We start from the raw sequence: 21,201 nt of genomic DNA on the forward strand, positions 1-21,201 counted from the left end.
AATTATACAAAGTTTAAATAAAGTAAAAATCAGCAAATAATGTGGAACCAATTAAGAAACGAATGTTTAAAAAAACTTCCAAAATCACCTTAGATAAATGGCAAAATTCAACAAGCTTTTCAGAATCCAAAATACTGCCAAACAGGCGCTTTTGCATTTCGTTTCAAAACTAAATCATCCGCGATCGTCTTGTCTGTCTCACCTCACTCTTCTTGTCAGTCAGCTCGACTCACTCTCCTCACTGGAGAAATGAAATCTGATCTGTGATGCAACTGTCGTTCGGCACGCTGCATTGAGCAGCCGCGTTCAGTTTTTAATTGTAGTGTATGTTCTTTTACTGAACTAAATGATTTTTATTACTATAAAAAAAATCAAAGCGACAGTGGGGGTTGGTGCCGCGGTGGGCAAGTGACGTAACCGGTGTTGCGGCTTAACACCGGTATCACCGTCAGCACCGTCTATCGCGGCAAGCCTACTCATCACACAGTACCAAAAGGACACATATTGTTCGTACAATTCATTACATTCTTACATTCTCGTACACACAAAAATCCAATTTTCTACATAGACATTTATTTTATATAAAGCTACCACTAAATTTAAAAAAAAATATTTAGTAGTCATTTAATTTTTAGTTAATTGTTTTCAATATTTTCTCAACATTCTCTTTAACAGTTGCTGAGGAAAGAGAATTTGGACCTAAAGTTGACTCCATACAAAGTTCTGGCGACCAGCACCAAACATGGTCAGTACTGATTCACTTATTGCATGCAGAACAAACCCACGAGCCAGTCAATTCACATAATGTATTGGAGTTTCATTTTACGCTGGATGCATATGATTTGTCTGCAGGTTTTATGCAGTTTGTGCAGTCAGTACCTGTGGCTGAGGTTTTGGCAACTGAAGGCAACATTCAGGTAATGCAATGTATCAGGAGTTGTCCAATACTGCTCCTGAAAGACCAAATTCCTGCAAAGTAAACACCCCTGAACCTGCTGATCAAGGTTTTCAGGATCACTAGAAACATCCTAGCAGGTGTGTTGAAGCAGGTTTAAGCTACGTAGAAGCGGACACCTCTGCATAACATGGTCATAATAAGAACATTTTTATTAATTGTTCAATTAGGTATGGCACATACCACATTTTTGTGTATGAAACACATTTCTCTGTGTTTATTTGTAATATATCTAAAGAATGAAGTCTCATATCTTTGTATTTCTCTTGGTAAACTATGTCTCCATGCAGAGTTTCTTCCGAAAGCACGCTCCGAATGATAAGGGGCCATACGGCATCAGCTCTGAAGTCATGGACACATACGTTAAAAGCTGTGGTGAGCCTCAGTTTCTGGATCCATTAGTACTATATTTAGCTCATTATTTATTTAGAATTTTAAAAATGTACTAAATCATGATCTATGTTTCAGCGGGCTATTGTGTCATCACATACATCTTAGGGGTTGGAGACAGACATCTAGACAACTTGCTTCTCACAAAGACTGGTACCTTCCATAAATGCACCACAATTTTTAATGACTTGCAAGCACTGAAAATAAAAACAGATTGGATATGCTGATCTGTCTCTCTGACTTGCAGGGAAGCTGTTTCATATCGATTTTGGATATATTTTGGGTCGGGACCCTAAACCCCTGCCACCCCCCATGAAGCTGAGCAAGGAGATGGTGGAGGGGATGGGGGGCATGCAGAGTGAACAATACCAGGAGTTCAGGAAACAGTGCTACACTGCCTTCCTGCACCTGCGCAGGTGAGTTACAAACGGAAGACATACACACTAATATTTAAAAGTTTGACTTTTTGAAAGAAATTAGTACATACAGCATTGATGCATTAAATTGATCAAAAGTGGCAGTCAGTATTGATAGTAATATGAAATGTTTCTTGAGCACCAAATCAGCATATTAGAAGAATTGAAATGAAAGTTCATGTCACAAAAAATACTGGAGTATTGGCTGCTGAAAATTCAGCTTTGCCATCATAGAAATAAATTACATTTTAAAATATATTAAAATAGAGAAGTTATTTTAAGTTGTAATAATATTTCACAATATTACTCTTTTTGATCAAATGAAATGCTACCTTGGTAAGCATAACAGACTTTTTTTCAAAAACATTACTGACCCCAAACTTTTGAATCGTAGTGTACTTCATTTATGTAGTATATCAGTAGACTAAATCAGTGTTTCCCAACCTTTTTTTAGTCGCGGCACCCTTTGGAAATTAACAACTTTGTGGCACCCTACAAAATTAATTTTGTCACAATATTTGAATTTCTAACTTTGATATGATACTTTGAAAAGTATAGATATTCATTTACATTTAGTCATTTAGCAGACACTTTTTTTCCAAAGCGACTTGCAAATGAGGACAATAGAAGCAATCAAAACTAAAAACATTGTTTAATTACCATTATAACTATCTATCTCACAATTTTTTGCTCACTCAGTGTATTTTTGATTTTACAGTGGGGTAAATTTGTTGCAGTAGCACGAGATATATTGATTTCAAACTTTTAATTGAATAAAAAATGACAAGTAAGCAGTCAGTAATAAAATAAGAACAAATAAAGAAATTAATAATGATAGCACAAAATACTGTACTACATCGATGTTTCCTGTCGGCTCAATTTTTGGACTTTGCTGTTCCGATGAGCATGAACGGTATATGAGTGGACCGTGGAGTGCATAGAGCGGGATAATACGCAGAGCGTCGCACCAAGTGAAAGTGAAACCTGAGCGGTGAACTAATTTTCGGTAGCCGGAATTTCGGTGCATCTCTAATTATTGGCGACATCAGAAATGGATATTATATAATAGATGCTTTTTTGAACATTTTAGCAATTTAAAAATATTAAAAAAGGATTTTTTACACGGTACCCCAGTTGGGAAACACTGGACTAAATCATAAAAACCAAACTTTTTTTCTCTTTTCATATGCAGATACTCAAATCTCATTCTGAATCTGTTCTCTCTGATGGTGGATGCAAATATCCCAGACATTGCACTGGAGCCTGACAAAACCGTAAAAAAGGTATGTATGGTCCTCACATTTTGTCTCCAAAACTTCAGAGGTAAAATCAGCTGTTCATTCTTTGCCCGCCCACTGCAGGTTCAGGACAAGTTTCGATTGGACCTCTCAGATGAGGAGGCGGTGCATTATATGCAGAGTCTGATTGACGAGAGCGTAGGTGCTCTGTTTGCTGCAGTGGTTGAACAGATACACAAATTTGCACAGGTGTGTATGTTTCCTCATTTTGTCCTTTTTGAAAAATCTGCACGGAAAACAGCAAAGCCTGTTGTCTTTAATGATAAATTTCAGGATGTTACTAAAGATAAGCTCTGTTGCTGCTTGCGTTTTTATGGTTGGCAGCAGTGTTCTTTTGTTTTTTTGGCCAGTGCTGCTAAATTGTGGAATACACCACACAACTTTTACCCAAATTTTTGCCCTCTAATTTGCAGTCTTGATGCAAGTTGCCATAATTGAAAGCCAGTCTTCAGATTTTGGTCATTCAGATTTCACAGAAAATTGCATAGTGTGTGATCGACACAGACTCCTTTTTTCTGCTCATATTTTTAAACTCGTATAGTGTATTCCAGACTTAACAAAGTTCACACTTTGTGGCTATTTTACCAGTACAGTACAGAAGCCCAAAATGGCAAATAGCAGAACATTAATTGGCATCTTTACTAATGCTTCATGTTTGAAATCCACAGTATTGGCGCAGATGAGGTGATGTCATGGAGGCTGATTCTCACATAATCAGTGAGCAACAGATAAATGGACGGAAGCAACAAATAAATGATGGAGAAGAGAAATGGACACGTGCCAAGGCCACACTAGTGACATCATGTTTTCACCATTCATGCACTAGGTCTTGACTTTAGTGAATATCTTTGTATATATATATATAATTGTAATAAAATGAACTGTAGATGTAAAAAAAGACAGCCAAATAAAGATTACAACTTTAGCCTTCGTGTTTATTGTTTAGTATTAATTTTACATTATACTCACTTTAAAGTTCAAACGCTCTCATTTAAAACATTTATAGTCTGTGTTTGTAGAAATCTCTTTGGTGTTTTGGTATTTTTTACAGTAATAGTTAAAACTATTTATACAAAAATGAATGATCTGTTAAATACATATATGAAGCCTTTGACTAGGCTCAGTTATTTAAGGCGTGTCCTTCTATGACAATGAGTGGTTCTGATACATATGGTGGTTTTAAAGGTTTCTCTGGATGAGGATGTGCATGTTTCTTTTTGTGCAGTGTGAGTCAGTTAGTGAGTCACACCTTCCTATGAGGAGAATTCTTTATGGTGCAGCTTATGTAGAGAAATGCGCCAATGGTTTAGAATGAGACTATAGTTATACAAAGTTCAAAATGTATTATACTTGGACTTTACATAGGTTCTATGGATTAATTCTTGCACCCACCATCAGTGTCCAAACATAAATCCCACTGAGCAACTCTAATTCAAGTTTGTCTTTTGTTTTTGAAATTACAAGCCTGAACAGATATATTTACTGTCAGTAAGTGTTTAAAAATCATGCAATTAATTAACAATACCACTTGTGAAGAAAGATGCTACATGGCAACAAAGCAGTCAAACATAGTGATGAGGAATATACATGATATTTGGTAAAAATTTCAGTTCAGGTTTAGCTTGCATTTCTTGATTTTTCTTCTTCTTTTGGGCCTACGGTATATGTGTATGCTATGCATGTTGATTTTCAGGCTCGTGGGCTGTGGTTTATTAAAGCTGAACTAAACCCCTGCAGACTTCTTTCCGCTCTGCTACATTTGGTCAACAAGAAACTTGACATTTAAAACTCGAGTCATCCGTTAAGTGTAATAGCAGTGAATATCTACATTTTAGAAATGAGTTTGGAGGTGGCATATTTGCAAGGCATGGTTATGGCTTCAGAAAAAGACAAAAAACAAACTTCCCCCTCAAAACGGACTGTATTTATAATTCTACAACAAAATTTCCCTTCACTGTTACAGTACCAAAGTTCAACTGAACCAATTAGACCTCACAGAATACAAGTCGAGTCCACATACACTCTCTCAAAAGAGGAAATAAGAAAGCATGCATTATTCTATACAAATCTATAATACACTTTCCAGAATCTAGATTTACACTTGTTTCCTGGGAGCATTTCCATAAATGTTCCAGAGAACAGGCAAGATCAGCAAAAATTGTGCACCTTAGCATGGTTAACTGTGAGACACGGTCCACAGAAAATGAGAGCCAAAATAGGGCAACTCTGAGTCAGAAGTGAAAATAAAAAATTAAAACAATGAATCAAGCCATACAGAAAGCATACAGTTACCCGAAAATAGCACTGCTCCTCATAGGGACCGCATAAGGATTTATAGTGCTCTGAGTCACTGGCTTGTAGGGGGGGATCCCAAATAAACCGTGAAGGACAGTAATAATAATAATGACTGCTAGATTCCGGTCAGTGACATTTGACCACTGATGTACACATGCATGAGGAACGTGCATGACCTGACACAATTCACCCTAAAGTAAAGGGAATACATGCTGAACTCAATATTACCCAACCTAAGCTACCCCGACCAAGATGGATGATATATAATAGTCAGCATGACATATATAAAACATAATAATAAAATATAATACGATATAAATAAACAGCATGACACTTAAAAGCCAGCATGAAATTTAAAACCACCCGGTCTATTTTTCAGAGGCATGTAATACATCTTCTTGTGAATGATTCATCCGTATGTGCTTCCTTTTTTAAAATCATAATAATAATCTAAAATTCTGAATCAATTTGTCATAACTGGATCTTAAGGTGAAAACGAAAACGTATATTCTCCTGCAAGCTCATGTTCATCATCTGCCTCCATTTCCAAACAACAGTAAATAGAATCAAGTGCTTGTCTTTTTTTTCCATACGCAGTTACACTCGAATGTACATCACAATACAGAAGAAAAGATCTGTCGCTACTTCCATTTCATTGCAACTTCCCTTTCACAGCAATGACAATAGTTAGTGGGCGAAAGGGCAGAATCACACCGTTGCAAATTAATAGCACCAAAAAAAAAGACAAAAAAAAAAGCATGTATTAAAAATTGTACACAGAACAAATCTGTCTTGAGTCTAAAAATGTTATATTTAACATCAGTAGTTTCAATTTGTTTGGATGTCTTCTATTGGTCTCATATTCAGTTTTCCCCACATGACATCTTCAGACCGCTCTGGATCTTCAGTTGATGTCTCGTCCTGTTGAGTGTGTTCAACTCGCACCGAGCTCAGAGGGATGTCTCTGGGTGACGGTAAATGATTCTGATATGGACATCCCACCTGTGTTTCTAGAATTGGATGTGATGGTAACAGATGGAACTCGTCATGTTGGACTTCTGTGCTCAACTCTTCAGACTCCTCAGTGCAGTCTGGATTGTGCAGGATGGGGCTTGTGTAATAGCCATTGGCCAGACTTTGGGTTTTGTAGTAAGAAGACTGGTTGTCCATGAGTGTGAAGTGAAATGAGTGGGAAACAACAGAAACGTGGTCACCCTCCGAGCTCTCGTTGTGTGGTGCAGCTTTACTGGAGTCAACGAAAGTCTCGTCCTGAAGTTCCAGGTCTCGAAGTAAAGCCTGAAAACACATAATATGGTTTGAATTTTAAATGTAAAAAACACCTAAGATGAGATGGTCATTATGCTTAGTTCATAAATGCACTGAATGCAGATAAAAGGGTTTCTGACAGGTTAAACAATCAAATGTTTCTGCATTAGAAGGTTATCGTCTTTTATTGGTACTTAGAATGACTAAAATGCTTTGCAATATACAGCTAGTGAACTGTATATCATACAAAAGTATCTATTGGATATCGATTGGATGACTGTTGTTCCAAGAGTGGTTATATGGACCCTTATTAAATTGTAATGACACATTTCTGCACTAAATAACAGTGTAAATCTCTATATTTTTTCCTATTTAGGGAAGTCATGAAAATGCAATAGCTGATTGTTTTGTTTAGTCTTATAGCAAATGAGAACACAAAAATCATTTTCTATGGTACTATTTCCCCATGTACCTCTGTAGAGCTGAGGTTCTCCAGCTTTTTGACTCAATTTTTGCCTGTAATTGTCAGTTACTTGTTTTCAAACTTTTTTTTTTATTAACTGGGAGTAGTGCTGTCTTAAACGAATTGATTTTCTGATTACTTATGTTTCAAGAAAGGTTCTGTTTTTAGTAAAAACAATAGTTTTGAATATATACTTTAATATACTAATAATAACATTCATTTAAATACATTTATGTAACCCTGTGGCCCCAGTCCTCTGGTGCCGAACCACTGCTATAGAGCTTTAACATTTTTTTAACAATAATAAAAAAAAGAAACCGCACGTTTTTTGTTGTCTAATTTAAATGTAAATTATTCAATATTCACTTATAAAAACATTAACACAATTGCAATCATGCTCAAGTAAGTCCAGTACCAAAGATCTGGGCAGGGGACGTTCAGAAGATGCACACCGTCTCCAGACCAGAAGAAATACTAAGCCAAGAGTGATGAGAACAGCACACACAATCACGACTATAAGGCTTTCTGGAGAACACACAAACACACACATGCATTAGTGCCGGCAACCATTGGACACATGTGCACACAAATAAATGTGTATTGTATTATTACACAACAAAATAAGTATAAACACTTTCACTAGAAATAATGCACACCATTATAGGCTGGTATGTAAACACACTGCGGGATGCTCGGGGGAGAAGAGACCAGCACTCCCTCAAATGTGAAGTTGGCCACAGCACAGTACACTTGCCCTGGTGTAAGAAAACCAAATTCCACCTTGAATGGGGTTTCACGCATCACTTCAGCAGTGTGTGCCTTCAAGAAAAAATGAATAAAAATAACACAATGGAACTCTAATTTCTAATCTTAATGTGAACACTTATACTGCAAATAAATAAATAAATATACAAAACCGAAAAATGGAGTTAAAGGGATGTAAAAATGAGAGTTGTGCACCTGTTTGTCTGAGAGATTCTGTTCATTGTATAGAGTGACTGTTGCCCGGAGAATTTTAGAAAAATCAGTTACAGGACAGGAGCATCCCATCTCCTCCTCTTCCTCATAATATTCATCATCTCCTTCAGAACTGCAGCTTATGGATGGAGCACATGGAAAATGTACCGTCACCCAGAGACTTCCATTGGCCATGGAGATTGTTATTGAGGGCGGGCTGAATTTGGCAGCAGCTAGCAAAAAAACAAAAAAACAACACCTTACTCTTGACACTTTTTCATAACAACAACAACAACAATAATAATAATAATAATAAGTATTATATAATATCAATAATACAATATAATAACAATAATACAACACAATATCAAATCATAAAGATATTATAATTCAATTCTTGTCCAATTATATTAATTTATTATAGACAATGGACAAAAGTCTTACATACTATGAATGAATGCATTTCTGTAATGTAATCCAGCTTTTTTAGATTTGTGCAATATTACACATTTTTGACCTTTATCTATCAATTTGTGGAACATGGCTTGAGGTTTAATACTGACGGTCATGTAAAGGGGTGCAATTCCAAGTTTCATTCAGCCAGAGAAGCTCAGAGGTCAGTCTGATGAAGTTGTAGATGTCTAAGGTAGGAAAGACTTCGGACAGATCACAGCTTTGCTGGGAAATCTGGATGCAGCCTGAAACATTTACCCATGATGTACTGCAACACAAACACACAATATTGAGGACACTTTACAAAAATTCCAAGTAAATTCTTTACGGTGATCATCTGGCCATTCACCCCCTGCAAAACTATGCGAAACAGACATTTTTGACTTTCATTTTCTTAAAAATTTGACTTTTCCACTGGGCATGATTAAAAAAAAAAAAAAGAAAAAGAAAAAGAAAAAAGCAAGCAAGTAAAGAGCAAACTGAGCTTGAGTGCTTGTGAGTCATTTTCATTTTCAATTGTAATTCAGAGGAAACCAACAGCGTGCCTGAAGCGATAACAACAGCGTATCTGCTCTGGGGTGATGAGCCTGGATTGTTTCTCGCTGTGGTTTTCTGCTAAACCACCCAGTTTCACCTCTCACCCCAGTGCTCTCTCTACTCCACACTCTCATTTCTCCTCTAAACAACATCTTCCACATCATTCATAGTTACTCCTTTTGTGTGTAGATGAGACTCACTTGTGCTTGCTCAAGACCGTGTAAGTCGTCTTAGGGTTGGCATCAGGGCAATCCCACTCAAGATGGCACCCGAAATTGATCGTATGCACTCTGATGTCACAGACAGAGACTGCAGATTCTAAACGAAACATATGAAAACAAGAACATGTTGCACCAGACATGATCTGAAATCATACAGTACACCAAATGAAAGATTGTTCACACGGAAAAATGTACTTACCTATATTCAACACCAACAGAAAGAAACATAAGTTTAGGAGAGCGACAGGCATCCCCACAACAGAAAGCTATTTTATGAAAAAAAAAAAAAAATAATAATAATAATAATAAATAAATAGCTCTATTTATCAAAATTCCATAGCTGAAATACCTGATATATCTACAAAGCTGACTAACAAAAAATATTAACTATTTATAATGACATTAAAAAAAAGAAATAAACTTTACCTTAAACAAAAGAATGGAGAGATTTCATTAGCTGTTACTTTCAGTGGGTGAACAGAAAAAGTGAGAAGAGGACAGCTGTCACAGCATAACTTATGCCACAAAACCACACTGGGACTGAACCCACTCACAGAGACAAAACTGGAGAGGAGAACAAAAGCTCTCTCTAGTGGAAATGGTAGAAAAAACGTTTTATATATACAGCGGGTAAAATAAATATTGAACAGGTCACCATTTTTCTCAGTAAATATATTTCTATAGGTGCTGTTGACATGAAATTTTCACCAGATGTCGGTAACAACCCAAGTAATCCATACATACAAAGAAAACAAAACAAATAAGTTGAGTGCATTACTTATTGTTTTCTTTGAAACAATTGTACCTGCTAATTCCAGGTCTTTCTGAAGATCTCCACAAGTGATCCTTGGCTCTTGGACAACTCTTCTGATAATTCTTTTCACTCCTCTGTCAGAAATCTTGCGAGGAGCACCTGGTCGTGGCCGGTTTATGGTGAAATTATTTTCTTTCCACTTCAGGATTATGGCCCCAACAGTGCTCACTGGAACATTCAGAAGTATAGAAATCCTCCTGTAACCAATGCCATCAGTACGTTTTGCAACAATAAGGTTGTTGGAAGATTTTTTAAATGCATTTTTTAAAGAAATCTCTTATGCTCACCTTGGCTGCATTTATTCAATCAATTTGCAATTAATCAATCAATCAATCAATCATCACATTATCAATGTTGAAAACATTGGCACGGTTTAATATTTTTATGGAAACCCTGATACTTTCAGGATTGAAGAATATAAGTAAAAAAAACATTTATTTAAATTTTCTGTCACTTGTCAGTCTTAACTGTCAGTTTGATCAATTTAATGCAGTTAATATTTTTATTACTTGCTGAATAAAGTATTTCTTAACAACAACAACAACAACAAAAAAAGACTGACCAGTATTCTACAAGGTACTAATATACAGAATATTATATATTAAACATTATTAAACATAATTCAGGGTGTATGTATGTATTTTATATACAGTAGTCAACATTTGAAGTAGAACTAAAAAGTTCAAAGTTGTCCTAAGACAAGAACGCATTTTGGTTTTAGGCGTTAGGACAACTTTGATGAAAGGTTTTGATCAGCCGGAAACATTTTATAAAGATGCCAAGAAAATTCTTTACGGTGATCATCTGGCCATTCACCTCCTATAAAACTTTAATGTGCAACAAACAGACATTTCTGACTTTCATTTTCTTAAAAATGTGACTTTTCCACTGGGCATGATTCTTTAAAATAGAAAGCAAATGAAGAGCCAGCTGAAGGCTTTGTATCTTTTATACCATGTGACAACTTAAAATGTAGAAAACCGATCATGTGACTCATATCTTCCATAAACACAACATAGCCTGTTAGTACTTTACTTTGTCCATGCCATTTAATGTCATTAATAAAACAATACATAATTTTTTTTTCCCATTCACAAAGTATTTTCATAAACTTTCAAATAATTGTAAAAATAACAAAAATATTGACAACACATGTCTTTAGAAAGGCATTAAAACTTATGGGAGTGTTCAAGTTTAGAGGACTAGGACTTGAGATCAGAATACTAAATGATCCACTTTGTCTAAACAATAATACATAGCGTTTTCTTTCTCTTCAGAATGACATTTTTCAGCTCGATTTTAGTTTGAGTGCATTAAGCAGTAGCATCCGCTTTAAAAGGTAGCGCTTCACCTATATATCATGCATCTTTTATGTCCGAGTGCCAGGCAGAGCAATGTTTGGCTCTGTAGGCGAGGGCGGCAAAGCTTTGCACAGAAGCCTTTTTCCAGCCGCATCGCCATTCAAGTTCTTATAAGGGGTCTGTCGAGGTCCACGTGTGCAAATAGAGGGGAAACTCATCCCTGCTAGGCAGCAACCCGGACAGGCTATGACCTCATCCTGTTCTGGAGGAGTAAGAGGGGTCGTGGCACCATTGGAGTTATTAACCCCCCATCCCAGAGGTCGATTTATAGGGATGGTGCCATTGTTGTTGCCTGTGTCTAGTAAAGGAGGTAATAAGGGTGGCCCGTTGGAGACCGGGGAGCTCCAGCCATTGGAGAAAGGTTTGGTTGAAGTAGCGATGGCACCATCTAGTGTATCAGGAGAGCTGGTGCAGTCCATTGGCTCCTCGATGCTTTCCTCTAGCCTCGATCGGTTTGGAGACATCAGCTCTGGATCTAATGGAAGACCAGAGTCGTCAGCTACAGCTTCTTGACTGTCCATTTCAAGATTATCCTCCTTGTTGTCCTGCTTAGGATCTGAACGCCTAACATTGTCACCGGGTATATTAAAAACCTCACTAATATTAGGCAGATCAGCAATACTCTCGTTGCTCATAGCCAACACACTGTCCCTTCCCATGTCCATCAAATTTCCATTGACTGGATTTACATCTGTGTCCATAACACTTGGAGTATTTTCACATTTCTCATTGTCAGCAGTACCATGCAGAGACTGGATGTCTTCTGGCGTGCAGGGCAGTGACTGGCTGCGTCTGTGGAAATGGAGAGGGCCTTTGTCACAGGAGACGGGGCTGCTGGGGTCAGGGGGCGGAGGGAGAGCAAAGGTGAGGGAAATGACAGACTTGCTGGGGGTGTCAAAGAGCTTGATGCGGCCGCCGTTGAGGTCTTGGCGCTGGGAGAAGGGGTTGATGCGCATCGGTGTGATCCAAGTCAGGAGAGGGGATGGAGGGAGGAGCACATCCAATCAGACTCGATGATCTATGCTAAGCTACAGCTAAAAGTGCTACCGCCAGACCCGGAGATCGGCTGAATGGATTCGAAAACGGTAAAACTCAACTGTTTAACTCTAGGGGAGTTGGAAAATGAGCCTATTTTCAAAAATAGTGGAGTGTTCCTTTAAGGCTCAGTTTGTTTTTAATGCCATGCAAGCTTCTTTAATCATTTTCAAGGCGAAAGATATTTAAAGGGATATTTAATTTAAAAAAAAAACATTTTCTGTCATAATTTACTCAACCTCATGTCCTTCCAAAATTCCAAAATGAATTCTAAATTAACCTTTGGTTAGTCTTAAAAAAAAAAAAAAGAAAAATTAAATCTGTTCATCATAAAAAGCAATAGTATCTCTTCACAAGGCTTCATGGTTTGGTTTGATAATGATAGAATTTTCAACTTTGTTTAGAGCAAACAGAAATGTGATTTGACTTATGAACATTTAGCATGATTTGAAAATTAGTTCTGAAAAGATTTACAGATACTAATTTGCATTATATATGCATTGTAATTAAATAAATGTGAGCAGAAGAAAAGAAAAAAGTGTTCTGGCAACACTGCTGTATTTATTTATTTATTTTTTATTTTTTTGCTGACTCACCCTCTACATCAGGCTCCATACATTCACTCTTCTCTCGATCACTCACTATCTTCTCCAGCTCTGCTACCACATCTGTGAATGAGGGCCGACTGTCTGGGTTCATCTGGGAGAGAAAAAAGACTGAATTTTTAAAATGCAAGCACTTTTGCCCACATTTTTGTGAAGTCATACTAAGCGATCAGAATAATATATTTTTATATTGGCTTCAAGCTGCTTTTATGCATCTGAATTAGACAGAAGCCCTGTTAAGGAGAGGTTCCAAGGTTAACAAAAACAAATAAATGCACATTTAAGCATATGTGTCAGCATATGAGATTTGTAGAGGTGTATCAGTGTTAATGTATGATATTTCATGACGGTAGATAAGAGGTCTTACACTGCAGCAGATGACTGTGAGGTTGAAGAAATGAGGAGGACAGTCTCCAACCATCTGCCGAAAAGCCTCCACATCAAGACCAAAGTCCTGAAACAGAATCACCAGACAAGCCTAATTTCAGTCTTAAGAAGAAAAAAAAAAAGCTACAAAGCTGATACAAAGCTGTATATTACTACTGTGAGGAGTACAGGCTGTACTGTAGAAGTAAATCATCCTGACAATGATAAACAGTGTAATTAAACAATGATTTATATGTAAAAGCATGACTTCATTGGCAGTGCTGTTATCTCACATGGAGGAAACTACGACCCATTTTCATAAACCGAGTGTGCACATGAGATTGTTACAGGCCTGATATTCATAGAACAGGTGGAATGGTGAACCAAACAGATATAGACCAATAAAATGCTTTATCAGCCATTTAAGAATAATAGTACAGCAAAAAAAAAAAAAGGGAAATGTGAAACAATACTCACCTTAATACTTAAATATATGTGTTTAAATACAAAAGGTTCTTATTCTAAAAGTTTTGAAATAGTTTCTAAAAAGGTTCTAATTGTAAACATATTTGAAGTGAGCTTTTAAGATACTGTACGTTCAGTTTTTCACCTCTGTCCGTGGAAGAAAGTCGGGATCTGCCTGTATCCGGCCAATAATCTCACAGAGAATAATACCATAGGCAAATACATCCACCTGTAAAAAAACAATGTGTTTTAATTATCTAAAACCCTAAACATAATGAACTTAAGAGCAATATTCTCAATCAATGGGAATAATGGCACAAACTTTGCATTTGAAATTGTGAAATGACAGTAATCTGACAAGTAATGTGGGTGAAACTGTCACTGAAAGGACTCTGGCCTGTATCTGGGTAATGAATCATACAGCGTTCGACCTTTTCATTGTAGCGTTCTCCTCTGAGCACCTCCGGAGCCATCCAGTAGGGGGAGCCAACAACAGCCAAGCTCGGTTTCTCTGCCTCCTCACTGAAAACAGCCAAAGGGAAAACAGGAAAATCATTTACTTAAAGTGAACCTACAAGTTCTATTAATCTTTTTTTTTTTTAAGTACTCCTCATTTCCAAATTTAACGCCCTTAAACCCCTAGTCCATTGACCCACAGCATGATTATGTGTGCGTGGATGTATAAAAATAAAACAAAACAAGGTCTTGTAAGATCTTAATTATAGCTGGCATACTCATACGCTGCTGAGAGACACTTCCTCAGTTTTATTTTGGTCTGGGACTGTGTACTGGGCATAAATAGACTGAGAGGGGAAGAGTGGAGACAAGGGAAGAGAGAGAGATAAATGGAGTAATGTACTGCAGTGCAAACACCATTTGGGGACGAGGGTTAGTCAGAGTGAGGGAATCTACCGCAGCAAACAGCTCAAATATTTTGTCCTTTTTAGGAGAGCTTTCCAAAAAGCAGTCTGCTTGGTCTTCTTCACATATACAAATACCTGTGGTTTTACACGTAAACATGAAGCGTTAGCAAGCACACCAAAATATGTATTACGTAACATTTACAGAAATACCAACAATGAGAAAAACAGAGCTCAACTGTAAAACTGCTCTCTTTCACACAGACTTTCTTACAAAGCCATCATTAAAATAAACAAATGCAGGGTGAAAAACAAGTCCCTTATGACTCTGACATCACATGTACACACTGGATGTGTTCATAATGGAACACTAGCTTACTACTTGCTGCATACATATGGCGCTTTTCCACTGCATGGTACCGCATGGCTCACTTTTGGGGGGTTTTCCATTGTGTACAGTACCTGGTACCTTTTTCAAAACCACCTCGGCTGAGGTTCCAAGTGAGCTGTACCATTACCAAAATGTGACGTGTAAACCCTGCTGATCACTGATTGGCCGGAGAGAAGTCACTACCTGCATCATTGAACTTGCGACACAAGACACTTGACCCGCTGGATTAAATCAGCACAGCCAGCAAGGATCGAACGCAACTTTTTTTGAACGAACGCACATTTTTTAAACAACAAAAAAAATGCCTGTTTCGTAGTCTGTTGAGGAAGGACAGACATTCCTCTCATTGATAGCAGAGGAGCAGATCCAGCGAAAGCTTGATGGGATGACGCGGAATGAAAAAGTTTTGAAAAAGGCAGCGCAACTATAACGACATGTCTAGAATCCCGCCCACTCAAAAGCGGTACTAAACTGCAATGGAAACGCAAACCGAGCCGAGCCTGTACCGTGCAGAGCCATACCATGCAGTGGAAAAACACCAATAGTTCCCTTTCAGCCACTTACTTCGATGTTGTGTTGAAGTTCCGACACTAGGGGTTGCACTTGGGAGCCCAGACACCTCTGACATCATTGAGAAAAGGCCAATGGCCAATTGTGAGCAAAATTTGCATAGCTGGCCACGCCCCTTGTAAGATCTTAATTATAGCTGGCATACTCATACTCTGCTGAGAGACACTTCCTCAGTTTTATTTTGGTCTGGGACTGTGTACTGGGCATAAATAGACTGAGAGGGGAAGAGTGGAGACAAGGGAAGAGAGAGAGATAAATGGAGTAATGTACTGCAGTGCAAACACCATTTGGGGACGAGGGTTAGTCAGAGTGAGGGAATCTACCGCAGCAAACAGCTCAAATATTTTGTCCTTTTTAGGAGAGCTTTCCAAAAAGCAGTCTGCTTGGTCTTCTTCACATATACAAATACCTGTGGTTTTACACGTAAACATGAAGCGTTAGCAAGCACACCAAAATATGTATTACGTAACATTTACAGAAATACCAACAATGAGAAAAACAGAGCTCAACTGTAAAACTGCTCTCTTTCACACAGACTTTCTTACAAAGCCATCATTAAAATCAACACAAATGCAGAGTGGAAACAAGTCCCTGATGACTCTGATATCACATGCACATACTGGATGTGTTCATAATGGAACACTAGCTTACTACTTGCTGTATACATAGTTTTTAAATTAGTAAGCAAAAGAGCAGGCATTATCTTATGATAAACAATTCAAACAGTGACAACATCATCACCACATGACTTCATCTTCCTGCATGTTTAATTCAGCCAGTCTACATAACATCTTGTTAGTACAACTTTGTATTTTACATTTTTTTTAGTTCAATTTGGTGTAAGTAAAGGTCTAAACAATTGGTTGTCAATAAAACGGTCAGGCTAGAGAGTGCAAATCTGGTTCATTCGTAATACTGGAAAGAGAAGGTCAAGTTGAGCACATCGCACTGTAGGATAGAGTATTTTATGTAGTAAACTGTTGTCGATTACAGTTCGAATTTTGAGGTATTTTCTGAAGAAATTAACACTTTTGTTCATTATTAAGTGCGGCTGCTAAATATTCGGCTGTCATCACAGGAATAAATTACTTGTTAAAATATATTTGATTTAAGTAGAAAACAGTTATTTTAGATTTCACAACATTACTGTTTTAGAGTATTTTAGAGTCAATAAATGCAGCCTTGGGGAGCATAAGAGACTTTCAAAAACATTATTATTAAATATTACAGACTCCAAATTTTGTTGACACTTTATCTTAAGGTGCCCTTGTTACACTTGTTACATGTACTTATTATTATTATTATTATTATTATTATAATAACAATAAATTATGTATAATTACATGCAAGTAATAACCCTGATCCTAACCCTAACCATACAGTAAGTACATGAAGTTAATTAATATTACTCCGTACCTAAATGTATAATTACACTGTAACAAGGACACCTTAAAATAAAGTGTAACCCAACAGTGTAATTACATACCATGCACAGTAAATATACAAAAACTATACATACTGTTGCAAAATATAAGAGTAGCATGCTTTCATAACATTGTGTTGATCTCTTCAGCGAGAGAATGGCAAAGGCAGAACAAAAACAGCACTCCGATGGCACTCATGATCACACATGCTATGTTTGGGAGGTACACTTTAGCTACCCCATTATGTAACATTTATGCTGAGACAGTGTATAAAAGAAAAGCTGAACAGAGAGTTTGTTACATGTACTTATTATTATGATTATTATAATAACAATAAATTATGTATAATTACATGCAAGTAATAACCCTGATCCTAACCATACAGTAAGTACATGAAGTTAATTAATATTACTCCGTACCTAAATGTATAATTACACTGTAACAAGGACACCTTAAAATAAAGTGTAACCCAACAGTGTAATTACATACCATGCACAGTAAATATACAAAAACTATACATACTGTTGCAAAATATAAGAGTAGCATGCTTTCATAACATTGTGTTGATCTCTTCAGCGAGAGAATGGCAAAGGCAGAACAAAAACAGCACTCCGATGGCACTCATGATCACACATGCTATGTTTGGGAGGTACACTTTAGCTACCCCATTATGTAACATTTATGCTGAGACAGTGTATAAAAGAAAAGCTGAACAGAGAGTTACAAACCTCTGCTCTCATACATAAGTTTATACAGAGGCCTTATGCTGAGGAAAGAATTACACAAGCAGCAGATCACTTTAATATGTCCCAGCATGAGTGCTTCACTAAAAGGAATGTTAATCCACAGGATATATGGATTAATGGCTACAAACAGTAGTCTGCACTGGCCAAACAGTTTCCGCACTGGAATATCATTAACAGTGATCCCTAACTTAAAGATGCAATTGTTGCACAGGCCAAAGTTTTTTTTAAACTTTGTAACCAGGTCCATGAAATATTAAACAAAGCTTAATCTACACAAATCATTAAATTACACAATGTACTTTAAAATATGCTTTGCACGCCCGCCTCATCTGTTGTATACCTCCAAGTGATATGCTGGTAAGAGCCAATTTACCTCCTCCCTTCATTTCCTATTTCCTCAGTAAAAGTCACCCAGCAATTACAGTATCATAGACCTAGTTGCCAGGAGTGTAACTTTGTCTACACAATTAAAGCCTCCAACCATCCTTACACTGGGAAATCCTGTAATATCAAGAGAGTGATTTCTTGCAAAAATAATGTATAATATTATAATGTATCCTTCTGTGCCCTTGTGAACTGTCATATATTGGCCTCAATATATGGACAATTCAAATTTATGAAAACTAAGATTACTAAATATAGAAGTGCTGTTCTTAGGTTGACTACAGTTCAAAAGTTTGGAGTAAGAAAGATTTTATGTTTTTGAAAAAAAAAAGTCTCTTTTGCTCATCAAGGCTATATTTATTCAAGTGAAAATACTGGTAAAACAGTAATATTGTGAAATATTATTACAATTTAAAATAACTGTATTCTGTAGAATGTATTTTAAAATGTAATTCATTCCTGTAATGGCAAAGCTGAATTTTCAGCATCCATTAGTCCAGTCTTCAGTGTCACATGATCCTATCGTCTATTTTATCAATGCTGAAAAGCAGTTGTACTGCTTAATATTTATTTGGAAACCATGATAGGGATTTAAGAGCTATAATGTATCATTACTGGTATGTGTAATTATTTCTTTAATATGAAGAAATTACTTTTTGTACTTTAGTGTCCATCATAGTAGTATATTTTTATTTAATGCCATAAATTGAGTGTGTAGCATCTTAGGCTATTTTCATGGCAAAAACAATTTTAAAAAAATACAAGTATAACAAATACAATAAAAACCTAGTGTCCATCATAGTTATGAGTTTTAACACCTTATTTGGACTGTCATGTTATGTGACACCTCAGTTTGGTTTAGATGTATTGTATTGTATGCTTTTAATCTTATGAACAGCATTTACTTTAAACATCATACAACACCAGTCAAACGTTTTTGAACAGTAAGATTTTTAATGTTTTTTCATCATAGTAGTATATTTTTATTTAATGCCATAAATTGAGTGTGTAGCATCTTAGGCTATTTTCATGGCAAAAACAATTTTAAAAAAATACAAGTATAACAAATACAATAAAAACCTAGTGTCCATCATAGTTATGAGTTTTAAAACCTTATGTGTTGGACTGTCATGTTATGTGACACCTCAGTTTGGTTTAGATGTATTGTATTGTATGCTTTTAATCTTATGAACAGCATTTACTTTAAACATCATACAACACCAGTCAAACGTTTTTGAACAGTAAGATTTTTAATGTTTTTTTTTTTTTTAAGAAGTCTCTTCTGCTCACCAAGCCTGCATTTATTTGATCCAAAGTACAGCAAAAACAGTAACATTTTGAAATATTACTATTTTAAATAACTTATGAATATATTTTAAAATGTAAATTATTTGTGTGATTTCAAAGTAATGATGCTGATAATTTAGCTTTGATCACAGGAATAAATTACATTTTTAAATATATTCAAATAGAAAGCAGTTATTTTAAATAGTACAAATATTTCACAGTATTACTGCTTTTGTTGTATTTTGGATCAAATAAATGCAGGCTTGGTGAGCAGACGAGAATTCTTAAAAAAAAAATAAAAAAAAAACATTAAAAGTCTTACTGTTCAAAAACCATTGACTGGTAGTGTACATGCAGTGAAATTAAAAGTGTTTTTTTTTTTTTTCAGGAGCAACAGTGTGATTTTTTCCCCATTGTTTTTCTAGCCATGCGTCTACATTAACAGCATGTGCAAATGCCTGCAGTGCAACAGTACAAGCTTCATATCATGTGAACAGATACTTGAGCTATTAAGGGTAAATGTCAAGATCATAACTCAAGCATATCTGAGGTATTTAACATCCTTTTCATTTACACATGTACTGAAACAACAGCAGGACATGACTGGGCTGGATGTGCGGAGACTGCACTAGGATAAAGATGTGCTGACTACATCACATGCTCTTAATCATTTACTCTCCAGCTATAGATACAAGTGCTTTATAAAAAAAATGGAGGCTCATCAATCAATACTTGACTGCTTCCATCTCGCTTTCTCTCTCTGAAAGAGTGCAGTATGTAAAATCTTATCTCTTGAGTTATGACGATGCATTTTACTGACCTGTGATCAGGAATTTTCTCTGCCAGGCCAAAGTCCCCCACCACGGCACTGCACTGCCTGTTCTCCCAGCGTACCAGACAGTTCTACAAAACAAACACATTCAGATTCAGATGAACAAAAACACATTCAGATGTGTGCCCTTATTGTGTATTTGTATTTATTGTTTTACAGAAACATTTGTGGCGTACAGTACAAATCCAGCGTGAAGTGTCTGGAATACACATGTGTACCTTTGACACAAAGTCTCTGTAATAAAGGCCCTTCTAGTGTGTGTACCTTTGACGTAAGGTCTCTGTGAAATATGCCCTTGCTGTGTAGGTATTCCAGTCCTCTGGCAATATCAAGACTGAGGTTTATTCTCTCAGACCAGGACAGGAACACGTCACTGTTCAACAGCTGCTCCAGGTTACCGCCATTAATGTACTACAACACACACAGAGGTCAAACATTGTGGGCACCTTCTATAAAACCACCTGATGTTAAAGGTAAAGTATGAGAAGTTTGAAAATTGTTTACATGTTATACCTCACATGTCAACCCATGAATGACTCTTATCTGATAATTGTCTCTGCACATTAAACTAGTATAGAATGGAGAACAAAGCTGTTCCACAGGGTCTTGCTTTAAAGGGGTCCTATTAAGCTCTTTTACAATGTCTTGAATTTGTTTAGGGGGTGTACTAGAACATGCTCTCATGCTTGGTGGTTCGAAAAACGCATTATTTTTTTACATAATTTACATTATTACAATACCTTTCTCCCCAGCCTGTCACAAACGGCTCGATTAGTTCCGGGTTTGATGAAGGCCCGCCTTCCGAAAAAC

General features: G+C 36.6%; 3 protein-coding genes across 5 annotated transcripts in view; 1 reads left to right on the forward strand and 2 right to left on the reverse strand.

Annotated features, from left to right (window-relative positions):
* The window catches only part of pik3c3 (phosphatidylinositol 3-kinase, catalytic subunit type 3), an 18,634-nt gene extending 14,675 nt beyond the window's left edge, over positions 1–3,959 (forward strand). For all 3 annotated transcript variants that reach the window (XM_016554195.1, XM_016554197.1, XM_016554196.1), the window contains exons 18-25: positions 676–745; positions 853–917; positions 1,246–1,330; positions 1,424–1,498; positions 1,593–1,761; positions 2,954–3,044; positions 3,123–3,248; positions 3,728–3,959. In XM_016554195.1, coding sequence (XP_016409681.1) covers positions 676–745; positions 853–917; positions 1,246–1,330; positions 1,424–1,498; positions 1,593–1,761; positions 2,954–3,044; positions 3,123–3,248; positions 3,728–3,742 — 696 coding nt within the window. In that variant the 3' untranslated portion in view covers positions 3,743–3,959. The remainder of the gene's footprint in view (positions 1–675; positions 746–852; positions 918–1,245; positions 1,331–1,423; positions 1,499–1,592; positions 1,762–2,953; positions 3,045–3,122; positions 3,249–3,727) is intronic.
* A 2,223-nt stretch (positions 3,960–6,182) lies between these two features.
* LOC107741478 (uncharacterized) lies at positions 6,183–9,725 on the reverse strand. Its single transcript, XM_016554210.1, has 8 exons — positions 9,678–9,725; positions 9,451–9,517; positions 9,231–9,348; positions 8,604–8,761; positions 8,044–8,273; positions 7,740–7,902; positions 7,499–7,608; positions 6,183–6,650 (listed from the first exon to the last, which is right to left on the reverse strand). The coding sequence occupies exons 2-8, from the start codon at positions 9,500–9,502 to the stop codon at positions 6,183–6,185; spliced, it is 1,299 nt and encodes a 432-aa protein (XP_016409696.1). The 5' UTR covers positions 9,503–9,517; positions 9,678–9,725.
* Positions 9,726–10,791: 1,066 nt separating this feature from the next.
* Positions 10,792–21,201, reverse strand: part of LOC107741464 (dual specificity testis-specific protein kinase 2) — a 24,438-nt gene continuing 14,028 nt past the window's right edge. The window contains 8 exon segments of the mRNA XM_074560186.1: positions 10,792–12,424; positions 12,426–12,522; positions 13,054–13,160; positions 13,434–13,520; positions 14,043–14,126; positions 14,329–14,419; positions 20,380–20,462; positions 20,656–20,802. Of these exon segments, the coding sequence (XP_074416287.1) occupies positions 11,435–12,424; positions 12,426–12,522; positions 13,054–13,160; positions 13,434–13,520; positions 14,043–14,126; positions 14,329–14,419; positions 20,380–20,462; positions 20,656–20,802 (1,686 nt within the window). The 3' untranslated portion in view covers positions 10,792–11,434.

Source organism: Sinocyclocheilus rhinocerous, unplaced genomic scaffold (genome assembly GCF_001515625.1).
Source record: "Sinocyclocheilus rhinocerous isolate Xijiao unplaced genomic scaffold, SAMN03320098_v1.1 scaffold105, whole genome shotgun sequence".
In the NCBI taxonomy this organism is placed as follows: domain Eukaryota; kingdom Metazoa; phylum Chordata; class Actinopteri; order Cypriniformes; family Cyprinidae; genus Sinocyclocheilus; species Sinocyclocheilus rhinocerous.

Excerpts from the sequence above, each read along its gene's own strand:
- LOC107741478 (XM_016554210.1), bottom strand. The coding sequence starts at position 9,502 with ATGCCTGTCGCTCTCCTAAACTTATGTTTCTTTCTGTTGGTGTTGAAT. Across the intron at positions 8,762-9,230 it reads ACGGTCTTGAGCAAGCACAA|TACATCATGGGTAAATGTTT; the intron begins GTGAGTCTCATC and ends TTTGTGTTGCAG. Across the intron at positions 7,609-7,739 it reads TTACATACCAGCCTATAATG|AAAGCCTTATAGTCGTGATT; the intron begins GTGTGCATTATT and ends TGTGTTCTCCAG.